Source organism: Boeremia exigua (assembly GCF_020726555.1).
Source record: "Boeremia exigua strain MPI-SDFR-AT-0100 chromosome Unknown C7974scaffold_2, whole genome shotgun sequence".
Classification (NCBI taxonomy): Eukaryota; Fungi; Ascomycota; class Dothideomycetes; order Pleosporales; family Didymellaceae; genus Boeremia; species Boeremia exigua.
In genome coordinates this window covers 3,114,129-3,135,585 of record NW_025763519.1, presented here as the reverse complement: position 1 = coordinate 3,135,585, position 21,457 = coordinate 3,114,129, and the positions used below count along the sequence as shown (strand labels likewise).

The window sequence follows — 21,457 nt, the reverse complement described above, 5'->3', positions numbered from 1 at the left end:
GGGTGGTTCTTTGAAGCCGGCCCTGAACTTGAATGGCCTGCCTAGGTACATTGGTAAAACCACGCATGTGACAGCGGGATGATCGGAAGTTACGTAGGATCAGCCATTAGACTTTGGAGAATAAGGATGTAATTTTGCTTTGTACGCTAATTCAATGCTGAGGAGGTGTCGTACTGTTCAGTACGACTGCCATAAATAATAGAATCGTGCACGTCTGTGCTAACACGTCGCGCTGATGCTCCAATTACGGCGCTCAGAAGTCTGGCTTGGACGAAGACGAATGCGTCCAGCGTGTTTTGAGAGTTAAAGGGCCCCTGATGCTGCGCAGAAATAGCATCGCCAGCTGTTTAGCGACGTCATCTGACAGGCTTCGGGGGAGTCGGCCAGATGCCATCTACTTGCTGGAAACCTGATCGCCCATACGGTTGTACTCCTTCTGCATCTGCTCAACCTGCTTCTTCAGGTTCTCCATGTCGCGGTCCTTGGCGGCGAGCTCGTTCTTGAGCTTGCCCACCTCACCAGCGCCACCAACATCCTTGAGCGACGAGCCCTTCTTGGTGCCACTCTCACCCTTGTAAGTCTTGAGCTCCTCTTCGAGACGGAGAACGTCGAGGATCATGACGTATGTGCGGTTGAGGATGAGAGACAGGAAAAGGGTGAAGCCGCAAAGGTACATGTTGCGCTGGGAGTAGAACTTGCGGGCCTGGACTTCCATACGCTCAATACCGCCGAGGCTGGCTTGTCTGCTGTGGCGATTAGCTGGTGGTTTTAACCTGTAACGGACTATAACTTACCCTCCCTGCTGGGGGTTGCCGCCAAAGCTTGACAGCTCAACCTGAACGCGGTAGACACGATTGACGCTGTCAATAAAGAGGATGAGTATGAAGATGAATGTGATCTAAACAATAATTAGAAGCGTCTCCTATAGTGCGTAAGAGGGCGACGTACCTTCATACCATACTGTAGCTTGGCCACTATGGGACTTTCCGAAATGAACGTGAAGAGCTTGCGGCGCCAGGTGAATGGCAGCGGAACTATGAGAGCACAGAAGATGGCCATCTCTGTTACCAGGAGGAGAAAGACCTAGAAGACAACAAAGTCAGCACACGAGCCACGTTGATTCAGCAGCGAGGGGTAGCAGGGCAGACACGCAACCACTATGCCGTGAAAGTCCGCCATTGATGCTTGTTTTGAAGACACATGCTAAATGCCGAGTGCTCTTCGAGGATGCTAGGACTTACAAGGCTGTAGTAGAGAGTCATATTTGCAACGTAGCTCTGTTCTCACGGGGACTGAAGGTCTCTCTGTGTCGGCGGGGTCGTGTGCGACGGAAGTGCACGGAAGAAAGGTAGAAGAGGTATGAGGAGTTCCCTGAAGGTGATCAAGGCTTATTTATAAGTGGCGGTGTTGTGGGTTGAGGGGAGAAGGGGAATCGACGCAGGATTGTGTCCTGTGTGTGCCTAGACTTGTGAGCGTGACGTATGTTGGAGCTACGGCCTCGGGCACGGTCCCCGAAGCCACAGTGGCTTGCGGGTCTAGACTGCTTCTAGCAAAGGCGAATTCACTTTGTCAAATTATCTCAATACCACGGAACGGTCGCCCACTCTACTTTGTGAGGTGCAGCAATACTATAGAACAACCTGCAATGGATGGTGAAAAGATCGACAGCTCGTCCGGTCAGCCGTTGCCTGGTGCGACCATTCCACTGGACTCCAATGGTGCACACAGTGGCGATAGCGAAGTGAAGAAACGAGCAAGAAGCAACAGCCCCAACAATGAAGGCGTCGAAGGTTCTGCGAAACGCCAGAAAGGTGTCGCACCTATCAAGGCCGAGTCAGTCGCATTGCTAGAAGCTTGTGAATGTGCCTGCTAATGCAAACAGGTACTTGATCCACCGCACTAATGCTAAAGTTGAGACAAAGGATGCAGTTGTCGACGACGACGCAGCTGAAGCCGCAGACGACCGCTATCATAAGGGCGATGCGCGCGACGGTGGAGGAAAAGGGAAGAAAGACAAGAAGAACAAGAAGCAAAAAGGTGGCCAGAACACCAGCCGAACGTTTGGAAGCTCTCGCGACAACTTACCGCTTTGCTCGACTCGTATGCTCAGCAATGAGTTCTCTCCAAAGGAATGCGGCTTTGAATCCAAGTGCCGGTTCGAACACGATCTTCGCAAGTACCTGAAGGAAGGCCGCCGTGAGGACCTTACTACCTTCAACGGCAAGTGTCCGATCCACGAGGTGAAAGGCTACTGCCATCTTGGTTGGAAGTGTCGCTTCGTCGGCAGCCACTCCAAGGAGCGTGATACTGAAGATGGGCGAAAAGAGCTAGTTCTGATTGAGGACTCCGAACGCACATCAACAATGGTGAATCTCGAAGACGAGGTCGATGTTGCAAATGTTGTATCGAAGGATGTCAAGATTGGTCTCGCAAAGCGAAAGATCCAAACTCCGCGCTCAGACCAGTATATGAAGTGGATCGACTCAAACAAAGACAACGAGCGCGCCATGTTTGATTCTGCAGCCGGAGACAACGAGGCCTTGAAAGAAGAGAAGGAAGCGCGAAGAGCGGAGTTTGTGGACGCGCCGTTTAGACCTTCTGAGAAGCGAAGGCTCTACTATGGACCGGAAACCCCAAGTTTGGCGCCCCTCACCACCCAAGGAAATATGCCATACCGCAGGCTCTGCGTAGATCTGGGCTGCCAGATTACGTGGAGTGAGATGGCTATGGGTATGCCTTTGATTCAGGGTGAAAGAGGCGAGTGGGCGCTCATGAAGGCACACGAATCCGAAATCAGCCCACCAAAGTTTCTGCAGAAGAACACCGTCGTTCAGGGGTACGACAACGCTAGTGACATGAAGTTCGGTGCCCAAATCGCGGCGAACAAGCCATGGCTCGCTGCGAAGACTGTAGAAGTCCTGACCGATCACTGCCCCAAGCTTCGAGCTATCGACCTGAACTGCGGATGCCCCATCAACCTGGTCTGCGAGAAGGGCGCTGGGTCTGCGTTGCTTGATCAAGATTCTAAGCTCGAAAGTATCTTACGCGGCATGGCATATGTGTCAAAGGAGACACCAATTACCGTAAAGATCCGCATGGGCACAAAGGACAACAACCCCACCGCTACAAAGCTTATCAGACGACTCGTCCTTGGTGGTTATGAGGCTGTACAGTCCGGCAAAGGTACTTCTGGCATCGCGGCTATTACGCTTCACGGCAGGAGTAAGCAACAGCGCTACTCTAGGAGTGCGGATTGGTCATACATCGCCGAATGTGCGTCGTTGATCAAACGCCTTAAGAGCGAGAAGGATGCGCGAGCAGACACAGTTGCAGAAGCCGATCCTCGTGATCTTGCCAATGGTGGTCACGTTTACTTCGTCGGTAACGGTGACTGCTATTCGCATGAGGACTACTACAACAACATCAACAACTCGGGTGTCGACTCGGTTTTGATCGGCCGCGGCGCGTTGATCAAGCCATGGATCTTCGAGGAGATTGAAACGGGTCAATACCTTGACAAGTCCGCCACGGAACGTCTGGGCTACATCGAGAAATTTTCCAAATATGGTCTGCAGACGTGGGGCTCCGATGAGATGGGTATCGGTACGACGCGTCGCTTCTTGCTTGAGTGGCTCAGCTTCGCTCACCGTTACGTGCCCCATGGCTTGTTGGAACACTTGCCACCCAACATTCAAGACCGGCCTCCAAAGTACAAGGGCAGGAATGAACTGGAGACCTTGATGGCTAGTGAAAACTATAAGGACTGGATCAAGCTCAGTGAGATGTTTCTTGGTCCTGCGCACCCCAACTTCAAATTCGAGCCCAAACACAAGTCCAACGCTTACGATATTGAGGCAGAGGGCTAAGCATGGACATGGCAGCCCTCGTGAGTGTGCTGTCTGTCATGTTGCAGGACAAATGGTGGGTTAAGGAGGTGAGCCCATTAATCCACCACACAAGGCAAAGTAAGGAAAATGCAAAATGAATCTAGGGAATACTTTTGCCTACAATATATGTAACACTTTACTGAATCGTACCTTTAGATGACATTATAGCTACAGATTTTTTGGTAAAGTTGGTCGGCTTAAAGGTCGCTCGTCAGCCGTTTCTCCTGAAATGTGAGAGACTGTTTCATGGTTTCATGTGTCCATCGCCACTGTCTTCATAGGATAGAACAAATACATTTTTCACCGAATGTCACGTTGCAGTCATGGCCCTACGGACGCTAAGCTGTTCACTGTAAACCTCTACCTTTGTGACCGCTGCGTCGTAGTACTGATAACACGTTGCAATCATGTGCGTTGGATTCTTCCCCGGTTATGATGCAATAGCTGATGAAGTTGAATGGGTCTGGGCGCCCTCCTCAAGTAGGTTCGTCGGAGATGACCGGATGCTGTACAGCATCGTCATTCGCAAGAAATCGATATGAGTTCGCTCTTTGTGTCATAGCGAGGCCATGGTCTTGCCTAGACGCCTCCAGCCTCATGTTTTCGCGATGTCGTCACTGTCCTTCCTAGCGCTTGATTGGTCAAAGCGTTTGCGTGTGCCAAACCTTGAACGCATCGAAACCAACACGGCGTCGCAAAGCTGCATGAGAGCCCGTGGTACGCGTACAGCAGAGCTATACTCTACAAGAGAGAGCTGCATAATCTCTCAGCACTGTCCTTTCCGCACTTACGCAAGCTCCTCAGCTCAAAGCCATGCACGGACTCCTAGATCTATCTCTGCGGCTTCTCAACCTCAGGTACGTCAATTGGCACAGAAACTGATTCTATCAAGCACCCATCTGCAGTCTACTAATTCGAAGTAAAGGGGTACTTCGGATGCACAAAAACCTATATTTGACATTCAGGCTGCCGTGAAGCGTAAGTATCATGATTTCCACGAGTGAACAAAAACTGAGCCTTCATCAGCCTCGAGACCGACCAAGACATCTGGTGCCCCGGACTTTTTTGTCACAGATGATGGCCATTTCGCGGGTGAGTTCCCACAATCACAGTTTTGGGCGAGTTCTTACGTGTGATTAGGACCTACACAAACTGGCGACGCCCCATACCTTGCCCAGACCAATATAGCTCCCTTTGTTGGGGTCTCTTACATCCCGAATGCACCTTTAGAAACCCAGGTGCCTATTGCCAACGCAGAGGGTCGGAACATCTTCCAGAGTCTGGCCAACATCAGCCCTTACTTTCCTAACCCGCGCGGTTTCGGTGTCGACGAGTATGCAGTCCCGCCCGGATCCAATGTGACCTGGTTGAACATGGTCCACCGCCATGGCAGTCGTTACCCTGAGTTCAGTGGTGATGCAGCAGAAATGATGCTTGGAAAAAAGATTATGGCCGCTGCAGGGAAATTTACCGGTCATGGTGTCTTGGAATTTCTCAACTACTGGAGGTGGCAACTTGGCGGCGAGATTCTAGTCCCCATGGGCAAGCAAGAGCTCTTCAATTCTGGTACCTTACACTACTACCAGTATGGGCATCTCTACCCGAACAATGGAAGTAAGATTGTGGTCAGGAGTACCACACAACGCCGTATGTACGAATCTGCCGAATATTTCATGGCCGGCTTCTTCGGTCTGGGTTGGACGCAGAACGCGACATTGGAACTTGCGATCGAATCACCGGGCTTCAACAACACACTCGCTGGATACAAGCAATGTAACCACAATAGCTGGACCATGGCTCGAGATGCACTCATGGAGTGGGTCAATGTGTACCTTGTCGATGCCCATAAGCGTTTCACTGACAACATCACTGGTGATCTCGACTGGACCATCGCCGACACCTACAATGCACAAGCACTGTGTGCCTATGAGACGGTGGGCCTGGGCTTCTCTCATTGGTGCGGCTTATTCACGTATGAAGAATGGGAGGGCTATGAGTACGCTCTCGACATTGGTTTTACAGCAGGAACCGCATTTGCTTCACCAGTCGGCCGAGCCATCGGCGTTGGCTATGTCCAGGAAGTCCTTGCACGCATGCAGCATCACGTCATCGTCGATCAGAGTGCTCAGATTAACATCACCCTAGACAACAATACCTCCACCTTCCCCGTTGATCAGAACCTGAACCTTGACTTCAGTCATGACGCAAACATCATCAGCATACTGGTTGCCTTTGGCTTGACGCAGTTCGCCGAGCATCTACCCACCGACACCATAAAGAAGGACCGCGAATTTATACTAAGCTACATTGAGCCCTTCGCCGGGCGTCTCGACATCGAAGTCATCAAAGCACCCGCCCCTGTGAACCCCGACCGGCACTCGAAGGACATCTACCTTGATGGTGAGCCGACGAGCTACGTACACTTCATCCTCAATCAGCGCACGATTCCACTGGGAAGGAGCCTGAAGGCTTGTGGTGATCGAGACGATGGGTGGTGCGAGATGGAGACGTTCTTGAAAGTGCAGAAAGAGCAGATTGAGCTGGCTGATTACGATTTCGCGTGCTTTGGAGACTACGAGGACCCGAAGTATGGAGACGTGACAGACGGGAGGCCGGTGAGAAAGCAGTAGATGGATATCATTGGTATATCAACAGGACGAACGGAGGGGTAATCAGGCAACGTGTAGATTTGATAGAAGATGGTACATAGAACAAACTCCCAACACATTGGAGGTTTAGCAGCTCGTTTTGATGCACACACAGGCTTTCCTCCAGATTTTCCTCGGGATTTTCCCTGTCCTCCCTGACACTCGGCCGACGTTTAAATTCTTCCGCGTCTTGTATAGTTCTTGTCTGACATCACCAACATTTCCTCATCTCCTCGCCGGCCTCACTTCGCCCCTTTCGACCCCGCAATCTCTCAGGTCAAGCAGCACACTATGGACTGCCGACTTCGCTTCACTACGTGCATTACACTTACAACTGGCAATCGCCGTCCCACACACCGAACCAGTTCGGACGCCTCTTATCCGGTCCTACTACGCGTGGATAATGGTAGGCTACCTGACTCGTAAAATACCTCTTCGATCAGACGCGACAAGCTCAGCCCTGTGAGTTGACGTAGGTCCGGTGTCAAGCCCTATTAGGTTAAGGTCCCGTGTCAGGTACGCCCGGTGAAGCTGACGAGAAGCGCCGAAACACCACGTTTAGTCGACTAGACGGAGAAATGCAGGGTGTGGAGAGACGCGTAAGTCAACGTCATTACAGGGGGCTTGGAAGCAGAAGGCGACTTGCGGTGCTTCTACGTTGTGGAGAAAGTATTGGATGCGTGGATGCTTGTTTGAAAATGAGAGCGCGGTTACCATTTGGGGCTGTGGAGAGTGAGAATGGTGTGATCTTTTGATGCTCTGACTCGACAGTACTGCTTCCATTGATCGTTACGAGGATGCGCAGGACATCCGTTCGCCGAGATGTCTTGTTTGTCTACAGTGGTGACTACCCTGGAAGTGACAATCGAATGACACGGGCAGAGCTAGCATTGCTTGTGCCAATAAGATCGCTCAACGAACCAACCACGTGGTATGTAACCGCAACTAGTTCCGGCAAGTGAATTGGCTGAAGCTGCGTTAACAGTAACATGCCAACATCTTCAGCCGGTCGGCGGCGTCTTGATTTGGGTGAGCAACTGTGAATAGAATCGACCACGCAAGCGTCTTTTGCAAACGAGCAATGTTCAGGTTTGAGTACTACAAAGAGATAGTCCGTAGACCGATGGCACGCCCATAAATAGCATTAATAGCATTCGGTAAGACTTCAAAGTCCCCGATGAGCCATTCGTCTACACTGTACTGGGTACAGCTCTATAGGGCCTCGGACATGCACCATAGGCACGAGAGATGTTCCACCACTACGGATGATGCTATAATCTGCAGCAGGCATACTGCTGGCGGAAGTCGCCCTGAAACGCACGACCTCCTGCGTACTGCAGCTCACTCAGGTTTAATTGCGGAGAGAGTCGCCTCTGAATGATGCAAGTGGACGGTATCCGTTCCGGGTACATGGTCAGCTGTTATTTCAAAGTCCACATCAAAGTCCGCACCGGGCCGGATTGAGACGCGTGAAACAAGAACCCTAACATTAGTAGAAGTGCAGCCCAAGTTGGCAAGGCTGCTATGCCTATCCTCGTGCAAACTCCATCTCCCGTAAGATCGCCATTGAGCAAAAGGCGGTGTCCCCGCTCAGACCTTTCATGCACGGCCTACTTGGCGAGGAAGTATCGAAGACGGGATGATCTTGGGCTGTCCGCCAAAGAGAGAAAGTACTGGTGGTCGGCCGTGGTCAAGTGAGACATGGAAGACAAGCTTTCCGGCGAGTAACGTCATCAACATGACGATCACCGTTGCTCGAACACTCAAAGAACAGCAAAAGAAAGGCGTGTGCGGCGGTGAATTGCGACATCCGTCTTATGGACAGGGCCGTCGAAAAACGTTTCTTGCAGTGGCATGGTCGGCTCCCTCCACGAGTTTGCACGGTCTTGGCTCGGCGACAAGCCTTGTCGACGGGACGATGGACGACGGTAGGCGTTCCCAGGTTGCACGGTGATCAAACACGTGAGTTTGTCATTGGTCTATCACCGACACGAAAAAATGGCGGGGGGGGAATAAACATGCTACAGAGCATGTGGGAGGCCGGTGAATGCACAGATAGTGACCGGATGGAGTAACAAGGTGATCCTCCTGTAACAGCAACACCGGGAGTGGTGCACCGGGTTACAAGGAGTGCCGCAGGGTCCAACTCAGGTGACGATCTTACACGAAACTTGACAAAAGAGAGATGAGGGGGCGATCTGCGCTGACGGGCGACGACGACGATGCCGGAAGTCGTGAGCGACGACCCATATTTTCGGAGTCAACAGAGACAACACTGCAAAATTTCTCAGTGGTAGCGATAATAGTGGGCTGCAGCTATTATCCCCAGCGCCGGCAATGCGAGTTGCTGCCTTACCTGCGGGAGGTTGCCCTACCACGGGAGGCTGCCCTACTTGCGGGAAGTTCTCGCGGCGCAGAGACATCGGTGTTTTGGTAAAGGCTTGGTTAGAAGGGCAGCCCAAACAGGAAGGGGCCCTCCATGCACCCCTGCGCGCCGAGCATCGTCATCTCAGTAATTTTGACCAGAAGCAGCACTGATTGGCGTGGCTGCAGTGCCCGCTGTTGGCCGGCAATGACGGCAAGTCGCTTGGTGCGACAGGTGTGGTTGCGGCGCCGCTGTGGGGACGAGTGCAACCAATCTAGCAAGCCCTCCCACGTCATCGCCGCTCAGCCTTTGCGACTGCGGTTGCAGGCACTGACGATCAGGACGCTGCCAGCGGCTGTTCGTAGCGAGCAGAATCAATCTGACGACGGTTACAGCTGGGCAGCGGCCCCGGTCCGCGGCACAGTGTACCAGTGCTGGGTGCTGTCTCGCCATCAAGTTGCCGTTGGTTGTTACTCGCCCCTCTGAGTGGGCTTCTGCGCTTGGTGCTGAGGGCGATCGACAAGATCAAACCTTGGAGTCGCAGCGCTGGCGAGTGCTTGCGCGACGTGACTAACGGGTGAGGGCGTGACCGAACGTGTCTGTTCAAAATACACGCTTCTGCGCCTTTTCTCGTCTCTTCCACCCATGCAGCCACCGCTTCTCCCGCCCTGTCTTTGCCATCCGACACCGTGCAGCCACCACGAGGACGCCAGGCTCGGCAGCGCAGCGTCATCGCATTCCTAGCCCGCCTATCCACATTCCACCCAGCGCCCGAGGCTCCGAGCGCAGCGCGCAGGGGTGCGATCCGATTTTCTGCCAGCAGAGGACCCTTGATATTGCAAGCGGCATAGCGCTCCCAGCGGGGCCTCCTAACAAGTCCTCATCCCTCGACATCACCCACTTTCCTACCTTGGCGTCTGTCCACTTGATCTAACGGCGCCGTTCCTGCCGAATATTGCGCGCTTCTTCCACTCATACTACAGAGCCGCACATCTACACCTGTTCCTGAGATGTCGGAGCAGCTATCTTCTGCTCCCTACCCGACTGTCGCAGTCTTCGACGTTGATCGCCGGTCCTCGTATCCCGACGACATGAGCACCACCTCCAGCACCTGCTCGGTCAGTGACCAGGACCACCCCAAGGGCGGCGACCCCACGATGCGCCCGCGTCTGGGGAGCAGGAAGTCCAGCGGCACCATCATCATCCCGCGCGACAGTCCTCACGTCGAGCTCAAGGAGGAGGAGTACGATGATGGAGATGCCCGGACCATGAGCCCTCGCCGAAGCAGTGAGGAGATTGAGAAGATGGGCCAGGACGCGAGACAGGCCTTGATAGAGTAAGTTGCCACGATGCACCACCAACGTCCGACATCGCCCACGCAGTGCAGCGACGATGCTTGCGGTCGCCAGCGACTGCTGTCATCGTCCGGTACACCGCCAGTCGTGTCGCAGCGCCCGGTCTGCACCCTCTTACCACCGTCACTAACGTCCCCCACAGACAAGCCAAGCAACTCCAAGCAAGCCTAATGGAGATTGTCGACCGTGTAGAGGTCGTCAAGTCAGAACACGAGAAGCTTGAGGGCGGCAACAAATTCCTGCAGTCGTATGTGTTCCCGGGAGCGCAATTGAGTAGATGCTAACGCCCCCAGATACATTGGCGAGCTCATGCAAACCAGCAAGCTTACATCCTCTGGCGCAGGCAAAGCCTCCAAAGCCAAGGGTAAAGGACGAATCATCAAATAACAATCAGCGCTCCCAGCCCCTAGGCTAGTCGCCTACCACGATGGCTGGGGTCGCGGAGCACATCATGTTGGCATTCCGCCAGGACCCCATCGCATCATCGACGCGACACGCCTCACCAACCCCCACTACACGAGCATCATGATCATCTACTGCCTCACACATTAACCACACTATACATTCGACTCATACTCAACTGATTGCGTTTACGAGCGTTGCATCACGGCATGGGATCCGTTGGCGTTCTTCACTTCGTTCGATTCAGCACAATTGCTTTGTGTTACCACTTTTCAACTTCGTAACCTCTATTTCGACAATTTCGACAATCCCCACGGGATCTGGCTTTGCCGAGCCGTTGTTTCACAACTCGCTACACAATTATACCACGGCACCTTGAGTGCTACCGCGTTTGCTTTACATCATGGCGAGATTGGCGTTCCGGAGTTTGACACTTCAGGTGTCATCGATGACCCCCCAGAGCAGGAGAGATTGGATAGAGACGCCTAGCGTCTGAGCCTATAGCAAAGCGAGTGACATGCACTCGTTGGCTATGTAAGGCTGTTGGAATGCTGAAATCGCTTCCATTTGGCAGGAGACTCACTAACCCTGATGTGTCAGTAGACAATTTAGAAGTCCGCATTACATAGTTCAATCGATCGCACTGTCCACACGCAATTTCACTATCGTTCACCGCCTCTCACGCCCTCGCGTCAACATCTCTGGCCTCAGTCTCACGATGCAGCATTGTACCGACGTTGAACTTCGTGTTCGGCGCCTACCGAAAGATTTTCATTGAAACCTTTTCGAGCGCCAGGAAATAGTGATAGTCGCTGCGCGCAAACCATCGCAATCTCTGACCCGTCACCCAGAATTCCATATCGAGCCAACACCGCAAGCAGCCGCAAAAGCCGACCCCGGGACCCTGCGTGTTACCAAACCTCCGAGGTGGAATCTCACGGATTCGTGCTCGTATCGCAACCGAATCGAGATGCACCGGGCAAGCACAGCAGCGCGCACAGCAGCAGTGGGGCAGGGGCATGAGTTTTGGACGCGCCGCTGACCCACCTTCGCTTCGCTGCCAGCAAAGCGCCTCTTCTGCGTGCAGCGGAAGCCCGCAACCACAGGGGAATGGAAGACGCTTGCGTTCCGCTCATGTTGACGTGTAGGGACGTGCTCCTCCCACACAAGCGCCTTTGCAACCGCACCCCCAACCCGTCTTGATTCGCCCGCACGTCTTTTCGCGTAGTCGTCTCGCCAACCCGGCTATGTACACTATTGCCTGCCTGCACACACACCTCCAGTGCAGCAGCCCACGCCTCCACGCCTCCACCGCGCTGGCTCGCGCTCTGGCGCCGACTCAGACACAGACACAGACACAGACACAGACACAGACACAGACACGGCGTTAGGCCTCACCGCTACGTCGCTGGCGTCTCGTCTGCGCTGTCGCGGGAACGCAGCAGCAGCGTGTGTGTGTGTGCCCCGGGCCCACGGCGTGCTGCAGCTTGTTTCTGCTAGCGGGTGCCGAACGCACGCGGAAGTACCGTCTGCAGCCGGCGCCACGTGCTCGGGGCCGAGTTGCGGCGCGAGCAACGGCGCGAGTCAGTCGCCGCCAACGGAGGAGCGTGAGTATTTGAACTTCAGTGCGTGGCGGTGGGTGGTGAGGAAGAAGCGAAGGGTTTGCCGGGTGCAGGGACGAGTCATGCCCGGGTTTCGTGGTTCGGTGCATATGCCCACGATGGGTTGATACCTAGAGGGCGACGAGACGGGCCCTTACAATCATGTACGCTGGACGCCTACAGTACACCGCCGACGGCCGTTCTTCGAAACACCGCACGCTGGACCACACTGCAAAAACATGTTTTGCGTCAGTGCTCCTGGGTCACACACGCGACGGGACGTGACAAGCGCATACCCATCGTCTCTCGCCACGCCTTTCTCGCACACGCGCACGCGCACGCAGACTCTGAAGACTCAGCTGCTTCTCGGGGTAAGTCGGTGTGGCGTTGGTGCTTGACGGGTGGCGGGCCAGGGTTCTGCGGGTCGTGGTCCAGTTCTAGAGGGGGGGGGGGGGGGGGGGGTTCTAGGGCGGCGGCATTGGACCGTCGTACTGCGGGGATGTGGTTGAGATGGTGGCTCGTTGATGGTTTTGACGTTGAATAAATTGAAGACTTATAGATATGGAGCTGGGCTACTTGTGTACGAGTGCTGTTTATGGCTTTGTAACGAACGTCAACCTTGTGTCAGTTTGAGCTCACTGCATGCGTGCAACAGCGTCTGGACGCCACACTCGACGAGCATAGTAAACATCGAAGGGCTTGATTGAACAAGGGTAAAGCGAACGAATAAACAAGAGAGTAAGATGTATACCATCATCCGCGCAAACAGGAACGACAACTCCTAGCGATATGCAATCGAAAACCAATAGGAATGCATCCAGCCCAGCACTCCGAGAGTGTCCATGCCGCACAACAAGAACGCCGCAGCTCGCCAAAGACATCCAAAGCAGGAAGAGCGCGCCCGCCAGGCTGCTCGACTAGTTCAACGAGACCGAACATGGCCATCCACCACTGCGTGACTGCAGAAACTCCATCCGGGGTATCTTCCAAGCTTTTACAACTCCCTTCTTCACACGACAAGAGGAAGATCCGCACTACTCCAGCTCCCCAACCCTTGATTTCTTAGTCTCGGGTCCTTCGTCGTCTCCTTTCCCCCTCTTCCTCTTGTCCGAAGATAGTCAGCTACTGTGACTCCTCAGGAGCAACTGCCACTCATCAGCCTCGTTCAGTGCATGTCGGACATGGATCTTAACAGTACCCCTTGGACAGAATCGTCTGTCTGATCAGCCGCCAGAAGCTTCGGAGACTCGGCGGCCGCGGGCCCTCGTTCTGTGAAGCCGCGTGCTTCGAGTTGGGGACGTTTCGACGGGTTTGCGTGGGGAGTGGTGTTGGGAGAAGCGTCGATGCGGCCGAGCGTGGGTGTGAGGTTGTCTTTCGCGTGGGAAGCATCGTAGATTCCGCCGCCCATTGTTGCGCATCGGAGAATGGTTTGAATGAGCTGGTTTTGACGGAGGGGTTTGGAAAGGTAATCCTGCTGCTGTTAGCTCGGAGCAAGGTGGTGGGTTTTGTAGCAACTTACGTCCATCTGCGCTGCCAGACACTTCTCACGATCACCGACCATAGCGTGGGCGGTGAGGGCAATGACTGCAGTAGACGGAATACCATTCTCACGCTCCCATTCACGAATCTTCGCTGTAGCCTCGAAGCCACCCTACCAAACCGTCAGTCAAAGTCAGAGACAAGAATTGATAGACTCACCATGACAGGCATCTGTACGTCCATGAGGATACAGTCATAGCGCTTCTTTTGGATGGCCTCAAACGCTTCCAGACCGTTATTAGCAACGGTGACTCTGTGGTGGTACTTCTCCAGAATGCGAACAGCTAGCTTCTGGTTCACAGCGTTATCCTCCGCAAGCAAAATGTTGAAAGACTTCGAGTGATCAGAGACCAGAGGCGCAGCGCGTCCATCAAGAGCAGGGATGAGTGCGTTACCCAAATCGATGGGCAAGCAGGGCGTGGTCATGTAACTGGAGATACCGTTCTCCAGAGCTGACCTCAGACTTATCGCTACTCTGGGCGTGAGCATTACAAGCGGGATGTACTTGAAGCGATCCTCGCCCCTCAGCTCTCGTGCTGTGGCGTCGTTGTCGACAATGACGCAGTCGTAAGCAATGTTAGTCCTCTTGTCTGATGCTGGTACCTCTTCGACAGAGCCGACGACCATGGGAACGAGGTTCAGAGATTTGAGATGGGTAACAACTTCGTCGGAGAAATTAGAGTGGCCTTGATCGATGAAGATGACTGTGTGTCCATTGTACGCCCTCAGGTTGGGCTGAATAGCACTGATATCAGGTTTCCCAAGACGGACTCTGCACGTGAAGTAGAACACACTTCCCTTGCCAAAGTCAGACTCAACCCACATGCGACCGCCCATGAGCGTCACGAGTCTCTTCGAGATGGATAGTCCAAGACCGGTACCACCAAACTTCCTGGTCGTCGAACCATCGGCTTGCTGGAAAGTGTCGAAGATCAAGTTGAGCTTGTCGCCACGGATACCTATACCCGTGTCGGAGACAGCAAACTGGAAGACGTACTGCTCAGGACCACACTCCTGCTCTTGTGCCATACTGATGGCAACCTTGACTTCTCCACGCTCAGTGAATTTGATGGCGTTTCCGACAAGGTTCAAGATGATCTGTCTCAACCTGAAAGAGTCACCAACTACGTAGTCTGGTACCCTGAAGGAAACGTCGTAGGCCAAGTTCAATTTGCGCTCATTGGCCCGCGAAGCCAACGATTTCAGCGCGTTGAAGATTGTACCACGGATCGAGAATGGAATTTCCTCCATGACCATGCGGTTTGCCTCGATCTTGGAGATATCAAGGATGTCGTCGATGATGGTCAAGAGCTGACCGGCCAGATTGTGGACGATTGTCAACATCTCGCGCTGAGCGTGTGTAAGATCGGTGTCGAGCGTAAGCTGCGTCATACCAATGATACCGTTCATAGGAGTTCGGATCTCGTGAGACATGTTGGCCAAGAACTCAGACTTGGTCTTGTTGGCCAATTCGGCGGCCTCCCTGGCAGCCGTGTTCCTCTGAATGGACTCCCGCAAGCTGGACACCATCTGGTTGATCTTCCTCTTCAGCTCGTCCATCTCACCAGACGCCTCAACTGTGATCTGCGTGAACTTGCCCTCCATAGCAGCATTTGTGATATCGCCGAATGCGCGCACTTGCGATGTCAAGTTCTGGGCCATTGTGTTGACGTCCGTGGTAATCTCTTTCCAGCGTCCATCAATGTCCCTGACGTCGGCTTGTCCGCCCATCTTTCCGTCGACGCCGACATCGCGAGCAACGCGCTTCACGGCAAGTGACCACTCGTCGAGCCTCATGACCATGTCGTTGACGGTATCCTTCAGTAGACGGATTTCTCCTTCGGCATCCACGTGAACTCTCCTGCTCATGTCTCCCTTGGCAATGGCCTGTGTGACTTCTGAGATACTTCGCACCTGTAATGTCAGGTTCTGCGCCATGGTGTTGACGTTGTTTGTGAGATCCTTCCATTTTCCTTCCACGTTGTCGACTTGCGCTTGTCCACCCAGAATACCATCAGTTCCGACTTCACGCGCAACCTTGCTGACTTCCTGGGCAAATGTGTTCAGGCGGTCAACCATGGTGTTGATGGTGATCTTCAAGGACAAAATTTCACCCTGGACCTCGGCCTTGACCTTGCGACTCAAGTCTCCTCTTGCTACAGCTGTTGTAACTTCGGCGATCTCTCGTACTTGCGTCGTCAGGTTCATGGCCATGCCGTTGACGTTTTCGGTCAGGTCTTTCCAGGTTCCCTCGACCCCATGAACTGTGGCTTGACCACCCAGTCTACCTTCAGATCCCACTTCTCTGGCGATCTTGGTAACTTCGTGCGCGAATTGTTGCAGTTGGTCAACCATGCGGTTGATGGTGAGCTTGAGTTCCAGGATCTCGCCTTTACACTCAGCCTCAACCTTCCGAGTGAGATTACCTTGTGCGACAGCCGTTGTTACTTGAGCGATATCTCGCACCTGGGTTGTAAGATTTTGGGCCATGGCATTCACGTTGACGGTCAGCTCGTTCCACATGCCCTTAACGCCAGCGATTTCGGCTTGACCACCAAGCTTGCCTTCGGTACCGACATCTCTAGCCACTTTCGTGACCTCTGTCGCAAACGATTGCAGTTGGTCCACCATGGTATTAATTGTCTGTTGCAGCTGGAGGATTTCTCCCCTTGCTGGACGCTCAATTTTCCTGCTCAGATCGCCGTGGGCGACGGCAGTTGTAACTACGGCGATTTCTCGCACCTGCTCGGTAAGGTTCTTGGCCATGTCGTTGACTGTACATGGTGGTTAGTAGACGGCCCGATTGGGGACTACAATACAAACAACTTACCAGAATCGGTCAGTTCGGCCCAAATACCGTCAACACCTGGTAGGTTTGCCTGACCGCCGAGTCTACCCTCAGTACCGACTTCTCGGGCCAAGAAGGTGACCTGACTAGCAAACTCCTGCAGCTGGTCCACCATGGTGTTGATTGTGCGTTTGAACAGGGTAATTTCAGGGTCCATCTCTTTGGCGTGGATCAAAACTTTCTTGCTCAGGTCGCCCATAGCGACAGCTGTGACGATGGCACCAATCTCGCGCAGGGCCTTTTGGAAAGCCAGGTTGGCCTGCTGGTGCTTGCCAAGCTCACGCTTGAGAGCACCAATGTCCTCGATGCCGTGCTCGAAGACCATGTTCTGGTTGCTCAGCTGCTTGTTGACTTCGGCGCTCAAATTGTCAATGTGCTCGCGCTGGTTCTTGATCTGGTCGGCCTGCTTGTTCAGGTGGTCGCGCAGGTAGTTGAGCTGCTCCTCGGTGAGGGCAGCTGCAGACTCCTCGCCACCATCGCCGTTGGACTCCTTTGCAGCCAGCCAGTTGCTGACCCACAGCGCCCGCTGCTCTTTGGTGGAGCCGCGGCGGTCGAAGGGCGCACTGGGCTTGGGGAAGGCACCGGCTGATGTGTAGACGAAGCCCTCCTCGGTCGGCTCGCCGGCAGGCGTGATGGGCAGAGCGCCGGGCTGGATGGCGGCGTTGCTCTTATGCTCGAGGAAGTCGATGCGCGCACACAGCGCAGCCATCTCCTTCTGCAGCTGGGCCTTTTCAGGGCAGTCGGGCCCGGGCAGCTGGATGGCATGGGCGGTGAAGTTTGCGCCGTTGGCGGCTATCTGGGCCTTGAAGGAGGCATCGCGGGCGGGGTCGTGGGCCCTGGCGAGGTTCTTGACGTAGTCGGCGAGCCCGGAGTATGTTTGGGCAGCCATGGCTGCGGGCAGGAGGCGGGTGTCGGTGGGCTATGCGTGTACCATTGAGGACGGGGAGGGACGGGCGCGTGCAGCCTCGCGGGTCGCGATCAAGGAAAGTGGTGGGCAGCAGGAGGCGAGGAGAGCTGCCAGCCGCGAGGAGACGGCAGCAGGATTGTCGCGAGCGGTCGGTGCACTGGCGGTCGACAAGGCCCCGCTGAGACGCTGCGGCGATGGGAGGGATGTCCAAAGAGGCCTGGCGTGACGACTGGCAATAGTGGCCGCGAGTACCTAGCGGAATGCAGCGCGGTGCAAGGCGAATGGTGGTCGATGCCACGCAAGATCACACACGGCAGCAGCAGAAGGAGCGGAGGGGGGCAGAAGCACCTGCAGAGAGACCGGCGAGCGTCCTTCACAGTCAAGCAGCGGTGCAGTGCGAAAAGATCGCCGATATGCGTCTGCTGCGCGGACTGAGCACAAAGACCACCTGCCCTCGCTACGGTGGCTAGCTTCCAAATGACAGGCGTTAGGGAGAGCACACCCTGGTCTCCACCCACCACCGCGCTGGCCGGCAGCGTGCGCCGCGGTCAAGCCGCCGCCGCGCGTGGAAGACTCGGCGCGACGTTAGCACTTAGCAGCGTCGGTGCAAGGCGGCAGCGCTGCGTTCTCTGGCGCTTCCTCCTGTTCCATGCATCCTCCAGCTCCATTGTTGCAGCCTGCGACCTCCGCGGCGGCCGCTGCACGCCTACCTAGAGACGTCATGTGGCTGCACGTGTTGCCAGGCACCTCGCACTGCAGCTGGAGGTACGAGGGAAATGAGTGTCACCTCCCACTTGACCTTGACCGCGCCCAACCTTGAGCCTTGGGAGCGAGCCGGCATCTGCCCTCCTCCGCCAGCGCAGGAGCACCCACACCGTGAAACCGTTTCTGCAACCGGGAACATGCCGTGACAGCGAATACAAAGGCTCCATCGCCTCGGTTCGGGGCGTCGAATAGGGGTAATCCGTCGCCACAAAGCCTCTCTTCGTTCGCTGATACGAAGTTTGACACCAGGGTCTCCATCTCAATGCCCTGTTGGCTCGATGCGGTGAAGATTGCCGCGGTACCCAGGTCTATTTCTCACTAGCGTACGTGCTCTCGTAACCGCATTGCACGTTTCGGACGGCATCGAATTTCCACTCTTCGATTTGCAAACTGCTGCCGATGTTTCCCAAGCCCACAGGAGCCCTATTCATTTCGCCCCCCGGCCGCTGACCGTGTCCGCGCTGCTGTTTGGTCGTCCCTTGCGCAGCATGTCGTCACATCACTACAGCGTATCGGACCGCAGGCCTTGTCACCCTCTGCACACGGCTTCGTGATCTCTCGCGGGGCAGCCAACGGGCGCACGTCTTGCGCCTCAGCGGCCAATGGGCGTGGCGCAAGCGGCCGATTGAGCAGATGACAGCCCCACCAAGATCACCACACACGTTCCTTTTCGGATCTTCCGTCACGTCTCCATGGTCGTATCGTTATCTGGGGCTCACGCTCGGGTTTCCGCCGGTTGTAACGCCCCTCAACACGTTTGGGTGAGACTGTAGCGCGTGTGTAAGCCCGCAGAATTCCACTGAACTGACAGCTCGATCTTGATCTCTGAGCTTCGACGTAGATTCGTGGATTCGTGGCAGACTGAAGTGCCGATGTAGTGGGGTTACGAGCATGCACAGCGGGCCTCTACCGCAAAAGTGTCTGTTTGAGCCCACTTTAGTTACTTTGTGGTGGAATCAGGGTCCAATAGCTCGTTTCATGAGCCCGAGACTCGGCTGCTCGCTTTCACGTGGAGAGCAAGGGAGCGGATGGATGGTTCCCGGGACGCCTGAACGCACTTTACGGTGCGATGCCCTCCCCGTATGTACATACAAAGTCATACAAAGTACATGGCTAGATATTATGCATTACTATGTGCTCATTTCTATTCTAACGCTACCTGACTGCTACCTGAGCTTCTTTGCATGTGCTACCAAACTTTCAATGACCTGCTCGAAAGCATCTTTGTCGCCCAATGCACTCTCCAGCTGCTTCTGCCAGTACTCAAAGACCTGCCCCGCTCTAGTCTGAAGGGTCTTGAGGCGGTCGACATGTTTCTGCAGTTCGTCGTCGGTGAAATTGAGTAGAGCTGCTTCAGTTGTCGCGCATAGCATAGAGGTGGCGCTGAGATCCAATTCTGGAGGAGGTGGTGGTCCTTTTCGTGGCCTTTCTGTCTTTGACTTTGACGAATCTACTGATGTGTTTGATGCATTCTCCTTCTTGACGCGGTCCAGTGCGTTGTTGCGGCCGTCTGACGATGGGCGTGGAGACTTGTCGCCTGGGATGTTGATGGAAGGAAGAATAAGCTTTTTCTGTTTAGAGGCAGGCAGGATCTCATCGAGATCGACGGGCACTCCAAGCGAGACAAGGAATAGGCGCCGTATCCTGGAACGGACCCAGTCAGGTGGCTGCAATGGTGGTGGTGCAACCAGCTGTGTCCAGAGCGAGTGACTCCGCTCAGAGTGAAAGATGGAGCGAGTGTCGCCGGATGTGGCTATGCTGGGCAGGTCTTGAGGGAATGCATATATCTCATTGACATAGGGCTGTGTTGCTTCGATGATGGCGTCCAGAGATGAGAGAGTGGCAAAATCGAGGACAGGCTGTTTGGTTGGAGGTCAGTTCAGACATCACCGCAACATGCTTCAGCAGGAAACATGAACTGGCTTGGGCTAGATGTGGTGCACTTACGGGGCCTGGTGGTGGCTGTGGAGGGGCGGGTACGGGTGTTTGATTTTGGGGGCTGTCAAATGTAGTCTCTGCCTGTTCCTCACCTTGCTGAAACCCATCGTCAAAGTCCCCAAAGTCGTCGTCGCCGTCTTGGCCGCCCTCTTCGAACTCGTCAAAGTCGCCGAACCCATCGTCCTCGTCCGCGTCCGCATCCGCGTCCGCCGAGTGCTGCGTGTCTTCAGGAGAGTCGTCTGGCTCGGTCGGGGCGTGGTCGGCGGCGGTGTCGCTTATCGGAGACCTATCAATGGAGGCAGTTGGCGACCCTTCTTCCGTCAACGGCACGCAGGGAGGCACCACAGAAATGCCTTACGTACCTGGGGAGTCTCGCTGCGGCGGCTCGGGGGCCTTGACGATGATGTCGGGGGCGGCGTCGGCGAGGCGCTGCTGGTGGGCGAGCGTGCCGGGCACCTCGCCGTGGGCAGGCTGGTCCGGGTCGATGCGCTCGACGACCGTCTTGGGGACGGGGGTGCCGCCGGGGGTGAGCGGGCGGTCGCTGGCGCTCACACGCGAGGTGCTGCGGCTGCGCTGGCCGTCGGGCACAATCTCGACCTCGTCGGGCACGGCGTCCTGGGTCCGCATGCTGTAGGCGGCGGTGCCGGGGACCTCGCCGTGGGCAGGCTCGTCGTCGACGCGCTCGACGCGGGTGATGGGAATGGGCGACGTTGCCTCGGCTCTGCTCTGCGCGAGGCCCTGGGCCAGGCCCTTCTCGTGCACGCGGCCCTCTGAGGCATCGGAGAAGTGCTCGTTGTCCGAGTCGACTGCACGCGGGTCAGCAGGGCGGCGGGCGGACGGGGGACCTGGCGTACCGAGCTCCTTCGCGCCCGGATCCTCGAGTTCGACGCTCTTGCGGGGCGGGGCCAGGTCGTCAGTCATGCTGGCGTCGGGGTGCTGGAGTGCTGGAGTGCTGGGGGTGCTGGGCCCGGAGAGGGCGACGTGTGCGGAACGGCGGCGACGGCCAATGTGCAGCGCGGGGGCAGATCGAGGCCGGCAGGAGGGGCGGTGCGAGGCAGATGGACGCGGAGGGTCGGGGCGGCGGACAGGCAAATGTTCAGCGTGCTGCGCCTCCGTGGTCGCGGTTCAGGCACGCGGGGAATAGAGCGCTCTCGATCGCCGACCCGCGCAGCTCAGCTGGATCAACGTAGGGCCGGCCGCCC

General features: G+C 55.4%; 6 protein-coding genes across 6 annotated transcripts; 3 read left to right on the top strand and 3 right to left on the bottom strand.

Annotated features, from left to right (window-relative positions):
* Window positions 1-238: 238 nt before the first annotated feature.
* C7974DRAFT_117690 (B-cell receptor-associated protein 31-like-domain-containing protein) lies at window positions 239-1,549 on the bottom strand. Its single transcript, XM_046135100.1, has 4 exons — window positions 1,242-1,549; window positions 949-1,083; window positions 795-898; window positions 239-746 (listed from the first exon to the last, which is right to left on the bottom strand). Exons 1-4 carry the CDS (start codon window positions 1,260-1,262, stop codon window positions 395-397), a joined length of 612 nt encoding a protein of 203 aa, XP_046002117.1. The 5' UTR covers window positions 1,263-1,549; the 3' UTR covers window positions 239-394.
* Window positions 1,550-1,576: 27 nt separating this feature from the next.
* On the top strand, window positions 1,577-4,301 carry C7974DRAFT_329058 (tRNA-dihydrouridine(47) synthase [NAD(P)(+)]). Its single transcript, XM_046139051.1, has 2 exons — window positions 1,577-1,833; window positions 1,883-4,301. The coding sequence occupies exons 1-2, from the start codon at window positions 1,646-1,648 to the stop codon at window positions 3,864-3,866; spliced, it is 2,172 nt and encodes a 723-aa protein (XP_046002116.1). The 5' UTR covers window positions 1,577-1,645; the 3' UTR covers window positions 3,867-4,301.
* On the top strand, window positions 4,302-6,667 carry C7974DRAFT_386841 (histidine phosphatase superfamily). Its single transcript, XM_046141103.1, has 4 exons — window positions 4,302-4,744; window positions 4,813-4,865; window positions 4,914-4,979; window positions 5,028-6,667. Exons 1-4 carry the CDS (start codon window positions 4,701-4,703, stop codon window positions 6,515-6,517), a joined length of 1,653 nt encoding a protein of 550 aa, XP_046002115.1. The 5' UTR covers window positions 4,302-4,700; the 3' UTR covers window positions 6,518-6,667.
* Window positions 6,668-9,772: 3,105 nt separating this feature from the next.
* On the top strand, window positions 9,773-11,028 carry C7974DRAFT_117580 (uncharacterized protein). The gene is made up of 3 exons (XM_046135098.1): window positions 9,773-10,236; window positions 10,398-10,502; window positions 10,549-11,028. Exons 1-3 carry the CDS (start codon window positions 9,911-9,913, stop codon window positions 10,640-10,642), a joined length of 525 nt encoding a protein of 174 aa, XP_046002114.1. The 5' UTR covers window positions 9,773-9,910; the 3' UTR covers window positions 10,643-11,028.
* A 2,345-nt stretch (window positions 11,029-13,373) lies between these two features.
* Window positions 13,374-17,669, bottom strand: C7974DRAFT_117553 (uncharacterized protein). The gene is made up of 4 exons (XM_046135097.1): window positions 16,628-17,669; window positions 13,957-16,571; window positions 13,778-13,909; window positions 13,374-13,729 (listed from the first exon to the last, which is right to left on the bottom strand). Exons 1-4 carry the CDS (start codon window positions 17,532-17,534, stop codon window positions 13,424-13,426), a joined length of 3,960 nt encoding a protein of 1,319 aa, XP_046002113.1. The 5' UTR covers window positions 17,535-17,669; the 3' UTR covers window positions 13,374-13,423.
* Window positions 17,670-19,429: 1,760 nt separating this feature from the next.
* On the bottom strand, window positions 19,430-21,384 carry C7974DRAFT_386825 (uncharacterized protein). The gene is made up of 4 exons (XM_046141102.1): window positions 21,110-21,384; window positions 20,618-21,061; window positions 20,265-20,566; window positions 19,430-20,176 (listed from the first exon to the last, which is right to left on the bottom strand). Exons 1-4 carry the CDS (start codon window positions 21,174-21,176, stop codon window positions 19,484-19,486), a joined length of 1,506 nt encoding a protein of 501 aa, XP_046002112.1. The 5' UTR covers window positions 21,177-21,384; the 3' UTR covers window positions 19,430-19,483.
* Window positions 21,385-21,457: the final 73 nt, after the last annotated feature.

Excerpts from the sequence above, each read along its gene's own strand:
- C7974DRAFT_117690 (XM_046135100.1), bottom strand. The coding sequence starts at position 1,262 with ATGACTCTCTACTACAGCCTT. Across the intron at positions 1,084-1,241 it reads TGACTCTCTACTACAGCCTT|GTCTTTCTCCTCCTGGTAAC; the intron begins GTAAGTCCTAGC and ends GTTGTCTTCTAG. Across the intron at positions 747-794 it reads GGCAACCCCCAGCAGGGAGG|CAGACAAGCCAGCCTCGGCG; the intron begins GTAAGTTATAGT and ends TAATCGCCACAG.
- C7974DRAFT_329058 (XM_046139051.1), top strand. The coding sequence starts at position 1,646 with ATGGATGGTGAAAAGATCGACAGCTCGTCCGGTCAGCCGTTGCCTGGT. Across the intron at positions 1,834-1,882 it reads GTCGCACCTATCAAGGCCGA|GTACTTGATCCACCGCACTA; the intron begins GTCAGTCGCATT and ends TAATGCAAACAG.
- C7974DRAFT_386841 (XM_046141103.1), top strand. The coding sequence starts at position 4,701 with ATGCACGGACTCCTAGATCTATCTCTGCGGCTTCTCAACCTCAG. Across the intron at positions 4,745-4,812 it reads CTGCGGCTTCTCAACCTCAG|GGGTACTTCGGATGCACAAA; the intron begins GTACGTCAATTG and ends TTCGAAGTAAAG. Across the intron at positions 4,980-5,027 it reads AGATGATGGCCATTTCGCGG|GACCTACACAAACTGGCGAC; the intron begins GTGAGTTCCCAC and ends ACGTGTGATTAG.
- C7974DRAFT_117580 (XM_046135098.1), top strand. The coding sequence starts at position 9,911 with ATGTCGGAGCAGCTATCTTCTGCTCCCTACCCGACTGTCGCAGTCTTC. Across the intron at positions 10,237-10,397 it reads GCGAGACAGGCCTTGATAGA|ACAAGCCAAGCAACTCCAAG; the intron begins GTAAGTTGCCAC and ends CGTCCCCCACAG. Across the intron at positions 10,503-10,548 it reads GGCAACAAATTCCTGCAGTC|ATACATTGGCGAGCTCATGC; the intron begins GTATGTGTTCCC and ends TAACGCCCCCAG.
- C7974DRAFT_117553 (XM_046135097.1), bottom strand. The coding sequence starts at position 17,534 with ATGGCTGCCCAAACATACTCCGGGCTCGCCGACTACGTCAAGAACCTC. Across the intron at positions 13,910-13,956 it reads ACGTACAGATGCCTGTCATG|GGTGGCTTCGAGGCTACAGC; the intron begins GTGAGTCTATCA and ends ACGGTTTGGTAG. Across the intron at positions 13,730-13,777 it reads GTCTGGCAGCGCAGATGGAC|GATTACCTTTCCAAACCCCT; the intron begins GTAAGTTGCTAC and ends TAACAGCAGCAG.
- C7974DRAFT_386825 (XM_046141102.1), bottom strand. The coding sequence starts at position 21,176 with ATGACTGACGACCTGGCCCCGCCCCGCAAGAGCGTCGAACTCGAGGAT. Across the intron at positions 21,062-21,109 it reads TCCGGGCGCGAAGGAGCTCG|TCGACTCGGACAACGAGCAC; the intron begins GTACGCCAGGTC and ends ACCCGCGTGCAG. Across the intron at positions 20,567-20,617 it reads GCCGCAGCGAGACTCCCCAG|GGTCGCCAACTGCCTCCATT; the intron begins GTACGTAAGGCA and ends TGACGGAAGAAG.